The following is a 16,625-nucleotide window of genomic DNA, read 5'->3' on the forward strand; positions in this document are numbered from 1 at the left end:
TTGACATGTGGTTTCCACTTCTCAGAGGTGGCTTTCTGAAATTCTGGCAGCAGATGTCTTTTGGACAAGGTAAGGAGCTACACTGACTCTTGGTGTGCAGCTGAGCTAGTGCCCTGGGCAGGTAATGCCCAGAAATGGTGTTCTGTCACCTTGTATGAGATCAGTCCCTGGATGTTTTGTACTTTGGAGGAGGGGATCCCATTTCTTTGGATATGGGCTTGAAGTTCTTCTCTTTGGCAAAGAAACCAATTTTGGATGTGCACTTTGGGTGGTCTTAGTGAATTTAAAGACTTTTGCCAATATGCAGCTCTCTGGACTAGAGATTTTGAGCTGTCGTAAGAATGCAAACACCAAGGTGTTGAGCTCTTTGTCCCTTTAGTGAGCAGTCTCTGGTTGTACATTTTGTAGGCTATTCTGTTTGGATCCTAACTGTGAGACAGAAGGCTTAGAATGGTACCTAGAGCTGAGAAGGAATGTGCCAATAGCAGGGCACATTCTGCTAGTTTGATGGGTGCAGTAGAAGTTGCACAGCAAGGATTTTCTCAGTTGGCAATGTTGTTAGCTCTGTTCTTGCCAGATGTTTTCAAGTTTGTGGCTGGACTCTGCGACAGTGAAAGGATTTGTGCGGGCAAAAGGGTTCATGTTGCTGTTGAAGTGTGATGGAAAGAAGAGTTTTCAGTTGGAAGGGGCAGATCAGGGCAATCTTTTTGTCCTGACACAGTCGATTTGAGAGCAGGGACGTTTGCAACTTGGCTCTGTCCTTGGGGTGGTTTCGAGCTGGGCTCAGTGCGTTTCGTTCTTTTGCAAGTCGACATTGCCATTGTGCAGTGGCATTGATGAGCGCTGCCAGTGCCCCGGTAAAAGCCAAGTGCCCTTCTGGCCCAACCCCATTTGTGTGTGAGCAGTTTGCATTAGAGTTCCGTGATGGATCCCAGCTCTCTTGGTGACAGAATGTTATCCTGCATCTAGCTGGGAAGGAAGGAATCATTTCATTGTTGGTTGTACATTTTGTAGGCTGGAAAAAAAAAAAAAAAAAAAAAAAAAAAAAAAAAAAAGGCAGTTCCAGCACAGCCTTTCTTTTAGAACCTTTTCTGCCCAACATGTAACTCACACCCACTGAACTGCATCAAACTCCCTGGACACATGCACTTTCCCTCAAGCTCCGTGTACCATCTATGTACCTCTCACTCTCGCAGATGTCAAACTCCTTGAAAAGGTCTGGCAGCTGCTCCCAGAGAAAATGTCCTAGAGCAAAAAGCCAGTGCTGGCCTTCACCTTCCCTTTGCAGTCTGGGTGAAATACGCTAGTGATTCGCACTTTCTTTCTCAACTATATATTCTCTCAAGGTGGTGGTGTCCATGGTTAAAGTGAAGCTTTTCCAGCTGCATTTCAGGCTAGGACAGAAAGCATTTGCTGACCTTCTGCCTTCTGTGGGAAACCTGATATTCTCAGCACAATCACTTTCACACACCTTCAGTGTCTCCAAGTCCAAACAGCTATAKCTCACAGGGAAGGAAGCACAGAAGATGTTCCTAAAGTACCCACTGCTCCTAGCAGCATTTAAATTGCCCAGAGCTTACTGGSACTATGCACCTTCCTTTTCATACGTATGGACTGTCTYATTTTTCACTCTCGCAGCTCCATTACCAATGTCCAGCACCTGCTCCCATCAAAGAGGCTGTAGAAATAAAAGCCAGTGCTGGGCTGCACCTTCCATTTGATGCATGTAAGCCACATCAAACTCACTAGTGCACTCTCTTCTTCCCCTCTCCACTGCATCTACCAGTTTTCTCTGGATCTTGGTGTCGAAATCAAAGCATATATACAGGGTTGGAAGAGGAATAGGCAGCAGCGCAAGTRGCTGTTGTTGAACTTCCCCCTTACGAYTGCTAACTTGTAATCAGCAGGCATGTGAGTGCAGCCATGCTCCTTTTGCAGCCTGGACAGAGTTCGAACAAGCCCAGTGCTCTGCAGCTTCATTCTTTGCCCTTTGTAACATGTAGCACTTCCCTTTTCCYCAAGGCGAATAGACATGTGCTTTTCACACAGAACACTGGCAGCGTGCTGGCAGGAAGCGYTCCAGTACACTGCTTCTGCTGAAACACGCCTGGGCCATGCATTTCTCAGTGATATGTAACCCTACATTCTGCCTCTCTTGCAGTCTGAATCTAAACTCAAGGCTTTTCGGCTACGTCTTGGACARAGAACTGTGCCAGGACAAGCTTGCCYGGAGCTTGCCCCTGAAACTTGCAGAATCTTGTATTTGCACTGCATTCATCAARGGGCMGTCCTCTTTCCCTTACAACCTGCAAAGCATTGTCAGATCACTGTGCTCTCTGCACGTTCCTTCTCAGCTTGAAGTACCAYGGTGCACTTTATAGCCTCGCAAGGACCAAAGATTCCAATGGACCTCCTGCACAGAACAATGTGCCAGGACAAAAACATGTTCGTAATCATCCCTTCTCATCTCCCAGATTGTGGTGYTGTGCTCTTATTCTTAACCAAAACCCTCCTGCCCCACTTTTCTCAATCATCTCATCTCTCCCAGCCCTCAGCCCCCTCTTTTCCTTGACTCTGGGACCTCACTGGACCCCTACTCCTACCCTTTCCAGCGCCCATTTCCTTCACACCAAGGACCCCCGAACTCCCCTTCCCAACCATTCCAGGCCTCCCTACCCTGTGACCCTGCTTTCACAGACCCTGGGGATCCCTGGACTCTCCATCCCACCTCTGTAAGTCACTGCAGWCCTTTTCCTTGACTCTGGTACTCCCTTGAGACCCTGCAGTCCTTTATCCAATACCCTCTTGCATCCCCTTTGCCAACTACTCCACCTCTCCCCCCACCCCGTTCTCCGCTTTCCTTAACTCTAGGACTCCTCAGCCCCACCACCCCCCAAGCTCCCCAGTTGCCCACTCCTTGCATTTCTTGTTTGTGACACTGTCAGATCCTGGCCTGGGGCTTCCCCAGTTCATGGTTTTGGGGTATCTGGACAGGATCCCCCTTCAAGCAGGGCCAGACCCAAGCCATGACTTTGGGATTCCTGCACGCAGATGGGTGAGTGCCCCCGGCATAGCCACCACCCACCCGGAGATGCTGCTGGTCCAGCACAACTGGAGCAGGAAGAGYTGGGGGGAGCTGGGGCCTGGGAGGATCCGTGTGAACAGGGGGATCTGTGGGGCTSCAATGAGGATCCATGGGGCTGGCCTGGGATCTGTGGGGCTGGGATGGGGCTTGAACAAGGATAGAAAACATGAATTGGGATCAGCACCTATAGTGCAGGATCCTCAGAATGTTGTTGGGTGGATCTGTGCTGCCTTCCTGATCACCATTCCAAGGTATTACCAGGTCGGACCTCCCAGACACCAAATCCAATGAGGATAATGATGGCAGCAATGACAGATACAGTGACCAACACCATGCTGAGATTACAGCCAGATTCTGGCTCTGGGAAGCACGTGATGGTGAGGAGGGGGAGGAGAAACCCCATCCYGCTGCTCCGTATTTCATAATTCCTCTTTCCCAAATTCCCACATTCCACATTCCCAGCCTCACCCCAGGAAATGAGAGGAGTGGGGTACTGGGGGAACACAGGGATTTATAAGRTCTGGGGATCCCAGAGTCAAGGAAAGGGGAGGCTGGGGGTCTTGGGGAGGGCTGGGGGAGGCTTGAATGGTCGGGAAAGGGGATGCAGAGGGGTATTAGTGGAGGATAAGGGGTGCAGGATAAGGGGTCCTGGTTCCATATAAGGGGGTTCRGGGGGATCCCAGTTTGGAGAAGTTGGTGCAGGGGGTGTCAGTACCAGAGCTGGAGGTGCAGAGTGGTCCCAGCGCACAGGAATGAAGACTTAGAGCAGTCCCATGGTCAAGGAGTAAAGCTGTAGAGGGATTGGAAGAGGTGGGATGAGAGGTTCAAGGAGTCCCCAGTGTTGAGCAAAGAGGGGTCATGGTGTAGGGAGAGCTGGGGCAGCTGGCAGGGCTAAGGGGGTCCCCAGTGTTAGGGAAAAGGGAAGCTGGGGACTGGGAAAGGCAGGAATGGGGGTGCAGGGCATCTCAGGATGAAGGAAAAGGAGGGGCTGTGGGCTGGAGAGGCGAGATGGCTGGRAAAGGGGATTCAGGGTAGTTCTGCGTCGGGAAAGGCAGATCAGTCAGTCCTGGTGTCCGTGAATTGTTCTGGGTTCCCACTGCTGGGAATTGCAGTTCAAGGGGGTCCCAGGGTGAAAGAAATGTGGGGATGGGGGTGCGGGGAGGCAAGAWCTCTGGGAAGGAGGGCTCAGGGGGTCCCTGGTGTTGAGGAAAGGAGGGTTTGGGGAAKGGGAGAGGCAGGAATGGGGGGTCCAGGGAGTGCCAGGTTCAAGGAAAAGGGGGAGGCTGAGGTCTGTGAGAGGGGGGATGGTGGSGAAAGAGAATGGAGGGTGGTGCCAGAGACAGGGGATGGGGTGCAGGGGAGTCTTGGTGCACAAGAATGTGGGGTTCAATGGGGTTACGGCTTCGAGGAATGGCGGTTCCAAGGTCCCGGCTCCTGGGAATCCCGAGTTCAGGGGTATCCCAGTGCTGGGGGTCTCACTCCCTCCTCGCTGCTCCCCCAAAGAGCACCCCCAGCCCCAGCACTGGAGCCATCGCGCTGCTGCCCTGCGACCCCGCGCCTGCCCCCCACCCAGGGCCGCCCCCAGCCCCGCGATTGATGCTGCTCTTTCCTGCCCGCCAATGGCAGCTGGAGATGCTCAAGACTGAGGAGACCCTGGGCAGGGACAGGTGAAGCTCCTGCCTCACCGTGAATGCCCCTGCCTTGGCTGAGGGCCAACCCTGGGGCCATCGCTTGGGTAATGTCCCCATAGCCACCTCCAGAACCATTTCTTGGGTAATGCCCCAGTGCCCCCCCTCCCCAGGGCCATCACTTGTGTAATGTCCCCACAGCCATCCTCAGGGTCATCACTTGGGTAATGTCCCCACAGCCACCCCCGGGCCATCATTTGGGTAATGTCCCCACAGCCACCCCCAGGACCATTTCTTGAGTAATGTCCCCACAGCCACCCGCAGGCCCATCGCTTGGGTAACGTCCCCATGGCCACATCTGTTGAGATCAGATGTACTGGTTGCTAACCAGTAGTGGTGATCTGATAACACCTCCCTGAGGAGGAAGGACATGTCACCCACTCAAACAACGGCCATGGGGATTGCAACACCCAAATCACCTAAAACAGCAGGTTTGCACCCCACAGCCCCTCAGTCTTCTCTGAAGGCATCTCCGGGACATCACTGCAGCTTGTCATGGCTGTCTACAAGGTGACAGTGGCAACAGGTGACATGATAGGAGCTGGGACCAACAACTCCATCTCCATCACCTTGGTGGGAAGCAGTGGTGAAAGTCGCCAGACCACGGTCTCCTCCTTGTTCCTGCCAGGGAAGGTGGGGATGGGGATGGGAGCACAAGGGGTGGCAGAGCTGTCCTGCAGACATGAGGGGTGGCTCAGGCTGTTTCAGGGATGTGAGGGGCTGCATCAGCTGTCTTGGGGATACAGGGGGTTGGTGGGAAGGGATTTAAGGGAGATGGAGAAAAGGGGTTCATGGGTCTGGAGGAAAAAAAATTTGGGGAGGATGGTGGGTTGTGCTCCTGGGGGATTGGAGGAATGGTGTTCTGGTAGGATGGAGGAAAAGGACTTGGAGGGGATGGTAGACAATAAGGATCCTGGAGGCAATGGAAGCAAGTGGGGACACTCTGAGCCCCTCCTCTGCTGGTGTACCCTGGTGCCACCACAGGGCATCTACCCATCCTCCTAGAAGCCATTTCCTCCTCTCCAGGAGAAGAGGCTGTCTGTGCATTGTGGGCAGGACTTGGGCCCCATTGTCCTCATTCGCCTGCACAAGTGGCGGCTCTTCTTGGAGGATGCCTGGTTCTGCAAGGATGTCCGAGTGACAGCCCCCAACGGCACCCTGTATCGCTTCCCCTGCTACCAGTGGCTGGAGGGGGTCACCACGGTGGAGGTGCGGGAGGGCTCAGGTAGGACCCAACCKGCCCCCATCCTTCCCTATGGCCAGAGGTTTCACTTTTGACAGTCCCCCTTTTTTCTAGGGAAGAAGCTGGTGGATGACRAGCTGCAGATCCTCAAGGAACATCGTCGTCAGGAGCTGGCAACACGGCAGGAGGCTTACSGGTGACAGCAGGGACATGGGGACAAGGCCTACCTTGGCCAGGTGGGCTGGTCAGCAGTGATGCTGACATTYGGCTCCCATTTCCCCACCCCCCAGGTGGAAGAACTTCGCCCAGGGCTGGCCCCGTTGCCTCAATGTGGACTCCATCTTTGAGCTGGACTCCAACATCAAGTTCTCCTTCACCAGGGCCACCAACTTCAATGGTTTCCTCATCTTCCAGTAAGCAGTACTGAGGCCAGGGAGGACCTGGGTGATGGCAAAGGGGCCAGAGAAGGGAAAGGATGTGCTGAGGTCCCCCCCTGCCCTGTAGAGGGGCCTCCCACTTTCTGTCAGGGTTCCTCCTCAGACGCACCTCCTGGAACAGCCTGGATGAGATGCGCACCATCTTCTCCCGGACACAGGGCAGGGATATTGGTGGGTCACTTGTRTTTTGTCCCCTGCCCTTCCCCCTGCATCACTCAGGGCTTCACAAGATGTCCCTGGAGAGTGGGTAAGTGAGTGCTGATGTCTAACCATYCCCTTAGTCCCTGAGTATGTGGCCAAGCACTGGCAAGAAGATGTCTTCTTCGGTTCCCAGTTCCTCAATGGCAACAACCCCATCATCATCCGTCGCTGCACCACGCTGCCGCTCAAATTCCCAGTGACAACAGAGATGGTCAGTAGCTCATTGGGGAGCGGCACTGACCTGGGCAAGGAGCTGCAGGAAGGTCGGATCTTCATTGTGGACTACAAGGTGCTGGAGGACATCCCTACCGACACCATTTACGGGCGCCAGCAGTACATAGCAGCCCCGCTCTGCCTGCTTCACCAGGGCACTGATGGGCTCCTGCGTCCCATCGCCATCCAGGTAGGGATGTCCCACCCCAAACCCTGCCAACAGGAGGGTGGCGATGATCCTAGACCAGGGGTGATGTCCCACAGCTCAGCCAAACACCAGGATCCTGCAGCCCCATCTTYCTGCCAAGTGATGACGAGTGGGACTGGCTGTTGGCCAAGACCTGGGTGCGCAATGCCGACTTCTACTGCCACCAGCTCATCACCCACCTGCTGCGGACCCACTTATTTGGGGAGGTCTTCGCCATTGCCACCCTGCGCCACCTGCCCACCTGTCACCCCCTCTTCAAGGTAAGGTCCCTCCACAGGGCCACCCTCTCCCCCCACCCCAGAGATCTGAGGGCAGTTATGCCTCACCTGACAGTCCCCTGAGCTCCATAGAAGGGTTCATGGTCACCTACCAGGTGTTTGTTCCCCCCTCAGCTCCTCATGCCCCACTTCCACTTCACACTGCACATCAACACTTTGGCCCGCAGTGTCCTCATCAACCAGGGTGGCCTCATTGACAAGGTGAGCCCTGGGGACTGAGAGCACTGGGCTCTCCTGGGGCACTGGAGCCTGAGGGGCACTGAATGCTCTGGGTTATTGGGAGGCACCAGAGGTGTACTGGGGACACTGGCAGTCTGTTGGAGTCCACTGGGGCACAGAAGGGCACTGGAATCTTGCGGGCACAGGGGCCTCCTAGGATCTACTGGAAACACTGGGGGGTACTGGGGTGCTACTGGGAGCAATATAGGATACTGGGGGGTGCACTGGGATTGATGGGGAGCACTAGAGTGTACTGGGGCCCTAAAGAGCACCGGGAAGCATGACCAGCCTGGGAGACATTAAAGAATATGGGGTGGCGGACACTGGAGTGCACTGGTGYATGTGGGAGTACTAGGGGCATTGGGTGTGTTCTTGGAGGACTCGTACCCTGGGAGCAGTGTGGTGTACCGGGGTATACTGGGAGCACTGGGAGACACTGAAGCCTGGAACCTCCTGCCCTCCCCAACCGTGGGTGGCCCTCCTCCTAGGGCTCAGGGGTGACCTACGAGGGGATGCTGCTGGTGGTACAGCGAGGCCTGGAGCAGGTGACCTATACATCCCTGTGCCTCCCTGATGATATCCGCCACCGCGGCATGTCCGAAGTCCCCAACTACCATTACCGAGATGACGGGATGAGCCTCTGGGAAGCCATTGAGAGGTGAGACTGGTTTCACAGAGTGGAGGGTGGTCCCAGAGTGCCCCAGATATCACAAGCACCACTTCCTTTGGCAGCTTTGTCACTGGCATTGTGATATTCTACTATGGTGGGGATGCAGCAGTGAGTGGAGACACTGAGCTGCAGGCCTGGGTGATGGACATCTTCACCAATGGCTTCCTGGGCAGGACCTCCTCAGGTAGCAGATCTGCGGTTGCCACAGAATGTCCCTAAGGGAGGCAGGGGGCATGCAGGTCCCTGAGGCTCTTGGCTGTCCCCACCCCCCATCCAGGTGTTCCCTCCTCGCTGCAGACGGTGGCAGAGCTCATCAAGTTCCTCACCATGGTGATGTTCACCTGTTCAGCACAGCACGCGGCCGTCAACAATGGGCAGGTGGGACATGGGCCAGGGACCCAAAGGATAYCTCCAGCTGTCCTTGAGCCATGCTGGGGACATGTCCCACTTCCACTCCTCTACGTGCAGGAAGGATGTCCCCATCCTTAACCAATGTCTATGGTCACACCTCCAGAAGGATGTCCCCATCCATCCTATCTCCATGAAAGGATATCCTCACCCTATGTCCCCATCCAATGYGTCCCCATGCCAGAAGGATGTCCTAATCCATCCCCCCTTCATACTGGAGGATATGTCCCCATCCATKTCTCTTTATGTGATGAGATGTCCCCATCTGCCCCCTCTCTGTGCCAAAGAATGTCCCCAWCTCCTTGCTGTTTTGAGGGGGTGTCCCCACCTGTCCCCTCACAGTTTTGGGGGGATGTCCCCCCCATCCTCTTGCTGTTTTGGGGGATGTTCTCTGCAGTGACCTGTCCCTCTGCAGTATGACCTGGGGGCCTTCGTTCCCAATGCCCCATCCTCCATGCGCCACCCACCACCCTGCGAGAAGGGCCGGGCATTCCTCCAGCACTTCCTCGACACCATCCCTGAGGTGGCCACCACTGCCAACATCGTGGTAGCCCTCATTCTCCTCAGCTCYCAACTCAAGGACAGGGTGAGTTTGGCCCCACAGTCCCCATGTGCCCCCTCAAACAGCTCTGTGAGCCTGGAGAACTGCAAGAGGTGCCCACAAGAGTGGATGTCACCACCATTGCTGTCACCAAGCATGGGGGATGGCCACCATTGCTCCACAGCTACYAGGGTGCCAGAGAACCCCCGCTATGGCCCCAAGGGGTTGAAGCTGAAGGGTCCATGTCCCTGTCCCCACCAGAGGCTCCTGGGACAGTACCCGGAGGAGTGGTTCACGGAGGCAGAACCCCGGCGGCTCATCCGGGCCTTCCAAGGGCGGCTGGAGGAGATCCGGGACCAGATAGAGGAGAGGAACCACCAGGCTGAACTGAGATACAACTACCTGAACCCGCTGGAGACAGAAAACAGCATCTCCATCTGAGCACGGGAGCTGCACCCGCTCAGCACCCCCAGCAGTCTCAGCACCCTGCACCTGGGCACCCCCAGCACACAGAACCACCATCATCTGAACATCCATTACACCCAGCACTCCCAGCACCCCCTACATGGCCATGCCAAACAGCTTTGACACCCAGCACCCCACACTTGGACAACCCCAGCAACCCCACAACCCCACACCTGGAGACCCTCAGCATCTACCCCCCAGCACCCTCAGCACCCCCCATTCTGTTTTCCTCCCCCCAATAAATGCCAGCTGTCAATCAAACCCTTGCTGCTTGTGGGTGTACTGCAAAACCACAACCCCCAGTCAAAGTGGAAGCTGGACAAAAGCAACTGGGAGACATGGAGTGCCCAGTGCTCCCAGTGTTCCCTGCCAGTGCTCGCAGTTTTCACCCTAGTGACTCCAGTACCCCTCGGCAGTGCTCCCCTTGTTGCAGGCAGACTGGGAGCTTCAGACTAAGTTTATTAGAGAAGCTCCTTTACACATATAAGGTGCAGAAAGGACTCCCAACACCCCCAAACCCACCCACAACCCTCCAGCTTTCTAAACTTCTCAGAAGGGAATGTGGGTGTGGCTGGATCCAATCCAAGTTTCCAGTCTCCTCAGCAAGGAGACTCACAGGCAAGGTGCTCCAGCTGCATTTTGGAGGCCCTTCACTAAACCTGCTCAGGCTTCCAGACATCTTTTGTGTGTTGAGGAACCAAAACCAATGCATATTAATTTAATATGGATAATCCACATCCTTAATCTCCTGGTCACACAGTCCAGAGTGCTCCTGGCCTTCCTTGCTGCCAGGGCACACAGCTGCCTCCTGCCCAGCTCCCTGTCCACCAAGACCTTTCCTGGCAGACAGGGCAGGCAGGCAGCTCCAGCCTGTGCCACTGCAGGGGCTGACACTGGCATTTGGCTTTCTGGGACTTCATGAGCAACTGAACTGAATATATGTAGGTAACCAAGAAGGCCAAAATCCACAGCTGAAGTGTAAAGAGTAGATTTATTCTGTTGCCACAGTAGGAAAATAGGGGACACATAATGCCTAAGCTTATTCCATCTTAACAGGAGCAAAGAGCATGCACAAGCTTGTTCCCTGCCTTAACATATCACAGGGCCTATCACAGGCACATTCCTTCATGAGGCAGTGTTTTTGAAATCTCTGAGCTTTTTACCTCTGTTCCCTCTCACCAGGAGGCCTCGGGCTGTGAAAAAAAATATTTTTCAGGTCTTTTTACAACATCCTGTTGTCTTCTGCAGAAATTCCACTTCTCAAATCAGACAGAAAACAACCCAAAGCAACCAAAATATGTGAGATTTCCCCCACCGAGTATTAGCATCTTTCAGTTACAAGATCATCTTTGAGTGAAAACAACTCTTATTTTTTTCTTCCTTGCCAAATCATCTGCTTTTAACCCCTGCTTCCCCTCAGTGAGGTTCCTGCCAATACTTTCCTCCTCCTTGAAGCCTTTCACTGAACACAGAGACCTGAGAGACCTTTCCAGTAAAGACTCAGGCAAGGAAGCCATTGCATCCCCCAACATGAGTATCAGTGTCTGTTGGATCCCCTCCTCAAGCCTTGGCTCTGCTCCACAAACCCCTGGGGTAAGTTCTGCCCCTGCATGGTCACAGAGGGTGAGATGGGCACTGATGGTTTTCTTTCACCAGTTCTTTCCAGCTCAGCCCAGCTCCCTCCAAGCTCTCACACCTCCTCTGAGCTCTCTGTAGTACCAGGGGCCTGGCCCCACATGATTCAGGGCTGGCTGCTCTGGCCAGTGGCCCCACAGCCTCAGCCCCTCTCAAGGGCACAGCAGCAGCTGTAGCTCACAGAGGACTCAGCCCCAGCCATGGGGAAAGGTGTTTGGCCAAAGGGAAAGGAAGCTCCCTGTGTGCCCTGCTCTCCTCTCCAGGAGATGCTGAGAGCTCTGCAGGCCTTCCTGCCATCCCATCTCCCCAGGCTAACACAAGTCACAGGCCCTGTGGTCCAGAAGAGCTATTCCTGCTCCAGACACAGGGCTCATTCCAAGGCTGGTGCAGCCAGAAAGCTGTTCTCATTTCCCACTCATTCCTGCTCTACCGAGGATGGATCTCAAGACCCCCCAAAAATTGCTGCAGGTTAATTTATTTCATTTGAATACACTGTGAGTCTCCCTATTTACAAAGTCTCCTGGTCACACAAGCTTGGTGGATGCTGAAGGAGGAGGGGATGAGTAATGACATTTGTTCTTAAAGAGAACATCACAAGCAGAGAAGAAAAGAGATGTAAATAAGGAAAACCAGACTTGTTCTATCATGAGATGCACTGGGAGACACTGACAGAGGACAGCAGGCAGGCTGTGGCTCCTGAAAAGCATCTAGTCACAAGTTTCTTCAGGACATCCTTGAACTTCTAGTGCCTCAGGCTGTAGATGAAGGGGTTCAGTGTTGGAGGCACCACTGAGTACAGAACTGACACCATCAGATCCAGCAATGGGGAGGAGATGAAGGGGGGCTTCAGGTAAACAAACATGGAAGTTCTGATCAACAAGGAGACCAGCCAGTGACCGAAGCTCATGGATAAAGCTTTGTGCTGTCCCTGCTCAGACTGGATCCTCAGCATGACCCTGAAGAGCTGCACAGCATAGAAAAGAATGAATACAAAACACCCAAATCATAAACAGACACTAAACACAAGAAGCCTAACTTTGACCAGTTATTTTTAGAGATGTTCCTGTCTCCAGATTCTCAAGAGACTTGAATCTTTGTTGTCATGGAGAAGCAGGCAGAGTCAGAACCCTGCAAGGTCAAGAGTCAGTTGAAGATGAAGGCTGGAAAAGAGTCATTGCATGTACCAGGAGGGAGGTTCCTCCCCCTTCTATAAACCTGACAAGTAGGACAGGTACCTTCTGCAACAAGTAAGAGATCCTGAACAAGGTGGCCAGACAACCAATGAGGTGGGCAAAGGTCCTTCTGGGATAGAGATCCTTCCTAAAGCAACACCACCACATCATGATTTCCTCTGTTAGGACGAAAAGAAGAGCTGCTGTAATACACGTTTCACTTCTAAGAAGAATGAAGGGCCTAATTTGCAGATGGGATCCAACTCAGGTCGGGAAGTCTGCAGTCTCCCAGTGACTCAGGTAAGGGGCATTACTGGAAAACTCTCTAGTCTAGTAAGGCCCTCCAATTACTATCCATTATTGTTTTTTCCAGTGACAAAATAACAAAGAAAAGTCTGAGGGCAGTCAAAAGAGACTTCAAGCCCTTGAGACGATGGGTAGAAGGATCAGGAGTACAGGTAGTTATTTCCTTGATCCTTCTGGTAACAAGGAATAATATTGATAGGAATAGGCAAGATGAGTCATATCAATGCGTGGGTCTGATGCAATTGGAAAAAAATAGGTTATTTGACTATGGGATGATCTATTTAACACCTGGYCTACTGACACCTGATGGGATCCACCTTTCCCAGAGAGGAAAAGATCTCTAGCACAGGAGCCAGTGGGGCTTGTTGGCAGAGCTTTGAATGAACTTAGAAGGGGGAAAGGGACAAAAACCACGCTCACCAGTGATGAACAATGGGATGGAGTGCCAAAACTTGAGGAAAGGAGCACAAATAGGATCCCTCAATTCTGCCACAATGTACCACACCTGAAATGTTTCTATATTAATGCATGCAGCATGAGGAACAAACATAATGGGCTGGAAACCTTGGCCCACTGCCAGAGATTTGACATCACTGGCATAAGTGAAACCTGGTGGGATGTGACAGCTCTGTGATGCAAGTGCCTTGTTGGATGGTTAAAGGCTCTTTCAGAAGGATAAGCAGGGCAGGAGAGATGCAGGGTGGCACTGGATGTAATCGAAGGGCTGGAATGTCTGGAGCTCACAGCTCCAGATGGCAATGGCACAGCTGAGTGTGTCTGGGTGAGAATCAAGGGGCAAACAAACAATGCAGATGTCACTGAGGGAGTYYACTACAGACCATCCAGCCASGCCCAGGATATTGAAGAGTTATTCTTTGAGGAGCTAAAGGACATTTCCAAGGGAAGATGGCCTCCTGGATCTGCTGCTTATCAACAGAGAGGATCTTGTGATGCCACAGCTGGATAACTGTGTTGCACGAAACTGGCCCATGGATTGGACACAAAGGTGACAGTGGCAGGTAAAATCAGGCTGGCACCAGTCACTAGTGGGGTTCCACAGGGAACCATCATCAGCCCAGGTCTCTTGAACATCTTCATAAGTGACTTGGAGGCAGGACTCCAGTAAATACTAAGAAAGTTTGCCAATGAAATAAAACTGGGAGGAGCTATCCACTCCCTCAAGGACGGAAAGGCCCTGCAAAAAGYGTTGACAAATCTGATATRTGGGCCATCACCAGCTGTGAGAAGTTTAACAAGGGCAAGTGCAGATTATGCACCTGAGACAGGGTGCCCCTGGTTGTGTGTACRGACTGGGGGATGAGATGCCTGAGAGCAACTGCRGGAAGGGACCTGGAGGTCCTGGTTGATGTCTAGTTGGATCTGAGTTAGYAGTGCYCTGGCAGCCAGGAGGGYCATCCAGGTCCTGGGGGAATCAGGCCAGAATCRCTGGCCTGAGCAGGGAGKGGGTTGTCCTTTTCTGCTTTGCACTGRGGCAGCCTCCCCTCAAGTCCTGGGGGCGATTTTGAGCACCAAAACACAAAAAAGACATTAAGCCATTGGAGAGTATTCAAAGTAGGCCACAAGGATGGGAAGGGTCTGGAGGGGAAGTTTCATGAGGAGCAGCTGAGGTCTGTTCTCCAACTTCATCTGTTCAGTTGGAGAAGACTGAAGGGAGACTWCACTGACATCTTCCCAGGGGGCAACACAGGGGCAGGTACCAACCCCTTCACTCTTGTGACCAGTGGCAGGACTTGAGAAAACAGCTGGAGCTGAGTCAGGGAGGTTTAGGTGAGATATCAGGAAAAGGTTTTTTTATCCCAGATGTTTGTCAGGCATTGGAACAGGCTCCCCAGGGAAGCAATAACAGCTCCAAGCCTGTTTGAGCTCAAGAAGCATTTGGAGAATGCACTCAGCCCATGGTGGAATTGCTGGAGTGTCCTGTGCAAGGCTCGGAGTTGGATTTGACTATCCTGATGGGACCCTTCCAACTCAGCCTACTCTGTGATTCTGTGAACTCCCTGCTCTGCCCCAAGACCCRTGCTCAGCCCCCTGACTCACCCAGTGGAGAAGGGACAGCAGTRCCCACGGTAACAAAACCCACCAAAAGCCTGGTTTATACAAGAGACTGCACCAGGTGAACTGSAAAAGGGAGCAGATCAGGCCCCCTCACTCTTTTTTCTGTTTTCCCTGCCTCTTTTTTTTTCTCTCTCTCTCCTCTCTTTCTGTTCTTTGTTTGCCCAGCTCCAGCCCATCCACACGGCAGMACCAACACAGGAATGAAGCACTGGAAATATTCTTTGTTTCCTTCCCTGCCTGYGCCTGGGCAAAGCATGCCTGTCCTGTTCTATCCCATTCTCTGCACAAACTGTGTGGTGGGACTGGGGATATCGTGGAGCTGTGCTGTGCCTTGCAAGTCAGCACCCTGAAGGAGTTTGTGGTGGGAGCAGAGAACTCATGGAAGTGTTGGGTACAACAAAACRTAGGAGTTCCTCATGTGTGTCCATGTCATTGCTGAGCTTGATGGGAATTTATAATAAACATCATGCCCCTACAAGTGGGTCATGACAAGGGTCCTGGGGCTCCTCCCTTTCCATGCTCCCCCTACYCTCTCCAGGCTGCTGGGGGTGCCCTCCCCTACATACTCACCATTTTAGAATCACAGGGCTCCCTCCTCTCTGGGCTGCTGGGGGTCCCAGGGGTTCCCCTCTCTGAGGTTCCCCCTCTTTGCTGTTGGATCCCAGGGGTTCCCAAGCTGTTGGTGGTCCTGAGGATCTCCCCTGTGAGAGACTGGAATGTTCCAGGTTATTGGCTCAAACAATTGGCCACTTGCAAAAGCGGGTGGTGGCGCGGGGCTATGCTGATTATGTGCAAGGGAACAGTCCAGGTGCAGAGGATGACCACAACAAATCAACCTTTGTTTAGCAAGACTTTGGTGTTTGAGCCAGACAAGGGAAGAGGCCTATCAGAAGCTGATCCAATGAGGTGGGACAGTGCTTTTGATCAGGGTGATGTCATCCCTTCTACAACTGGCTCAGTTATAAAAACTCCCCCCTCCCTGAGGGACATACTAGGATATTCAGATATAGAGCTGAAGGTTTTCATCCCTTCTGATGAGGCATAATTAACTCAACTACAATGACTGAAAGACAGCTGTCATGTCTTAATAGGTGTCATAGAAATCATCAAAGATCCTTGAAGTGCCCCAGACTCATTTTGGGGGCTTTTCTCCAGAGGATTGCACATTGACAGTGTTGCTACAAATCCACAGTGTTGTAACAGATGGTGCAAACTCCCCCTTGCAGGGGAAGTACAYAGACCTTCCCACATAAACCCAAGTGTACGTTAACACATCGAACTTTGTGTTTCACAGGCTTTATCCACCCCCAACAAATCAAGGCAATGACYATCACTTCAACAAACTGCTATCAAAATTGCAACAATCAAGTCCCATGTCTGGATCCAGAGGTAGTTATACCTTTCTAGTCTTATCCTTTCTTTCTCTTTCCTTTTTTTTCCTCGTACATTTTCTTATATGTCATTTTTATGCTTTTATATTCTTACATTTCTATAGATAATAATAACCAAAATGGTTGCCTACCTCCTTTCCATTGCATCCAAATTGTTCTAAAAAACACTTACATATAGATAGATAGATAGATAGATAGATAGATAGATAGATAGATAGATAGATAGATAGCTCGATAGATGATAGATAGATAGATAGATAGATAGATAGATAGATAGATAGATAGATAGATAGATAGATAAACAAACACCAATATAATCTTCAGAGGCAGGTCATAACAACCCCTCTCCAAGATTCTCCAGACCCCTAGGAGTCCCCTGTCTTCACAGGGACCTTTCAGCATCCTGGGGATCCAAGGGCTCCCCACCTCTCCACACTCCTACCTTGTCC

At 52.4% G+C, this 16,625-nt stretch overlaps 1 protein-coding gene and 1 long non-coding RNA gene across 2 annotated transcripts in view; one reads left to right on the forward strand and one right to left on the reverse strand.

Annotated features, from left to right (window-relative positions):
- Nucleotides 1-5,249: 5,249 nt before the first annotated feature.
- Nucleotides 5,250-9,839, forward strand: LOC130586382 (hydroperoxide isomerase ALOXE3-like). The gene is made up of 13 exons (XM_057387171.1): nucleotides 5,250-5,406; nucleotides 5,800-5,998; nucleotides 6,071-6,152; nucleotides 6,247-6,369; nucleotides 6,461-6,564; nucleotides 6,675-6,997; nucleotides 7,072-7,275; nucleotides 7,408-7,494; nucleotides 8,001-8,170; nucleotides 8,245-8,366; nucleotides 8,460-8,560; nucleotides 9,006-9,176; nucleotides 9,393-9,839. The coding sequence occupies exons 1-13, from the start codon at nucleotides 5,269-5,271 to the stop codon at nucleotides 9,570-9,572; spliced, it is 2,004 nt and encodes a 667-aa protein (XP_057243154.1). The 5' UTR covers nucleotides 5,250-5,268; the 3' UTR covers nucleotides 9,573-9,839.
- A 764-nt stretch (nucleotides 9,840-10,603) lies between these two features.
- LOC130586383 (uncharacterized) overlaps nucleotides 10,604-16,625 on the reverse strand; it is a 9,693-nt gene continuing 3,671 nt past the window's right edge. Inside the window, exon 3 of the long non-coding RNA XR_008966700.1 lies at nucleotides 10,604-12,195. This is a non-coding gene — a long non-coding RNA (uncharacterized LOC130586383). The remainder of the gene's footprint in view (nucleotides 12,196-16,625) is intronic.

Source organism: Malurus melanocephalus, unplaced genomic scaffold (genome assembly GCF_030028575.1).
Source record: "Malurus melanocephalus ecotype Western Australia unplaced genomic scaffold, MMel_1.1 scaffold_1153, whole genome shotgun sequence".
Lineage (NCBI taxonomy): Eukaryota > Metazoa > Chordata > Aves > Passeriformes > Maluridae > Malurus > Malurus melanocephalus.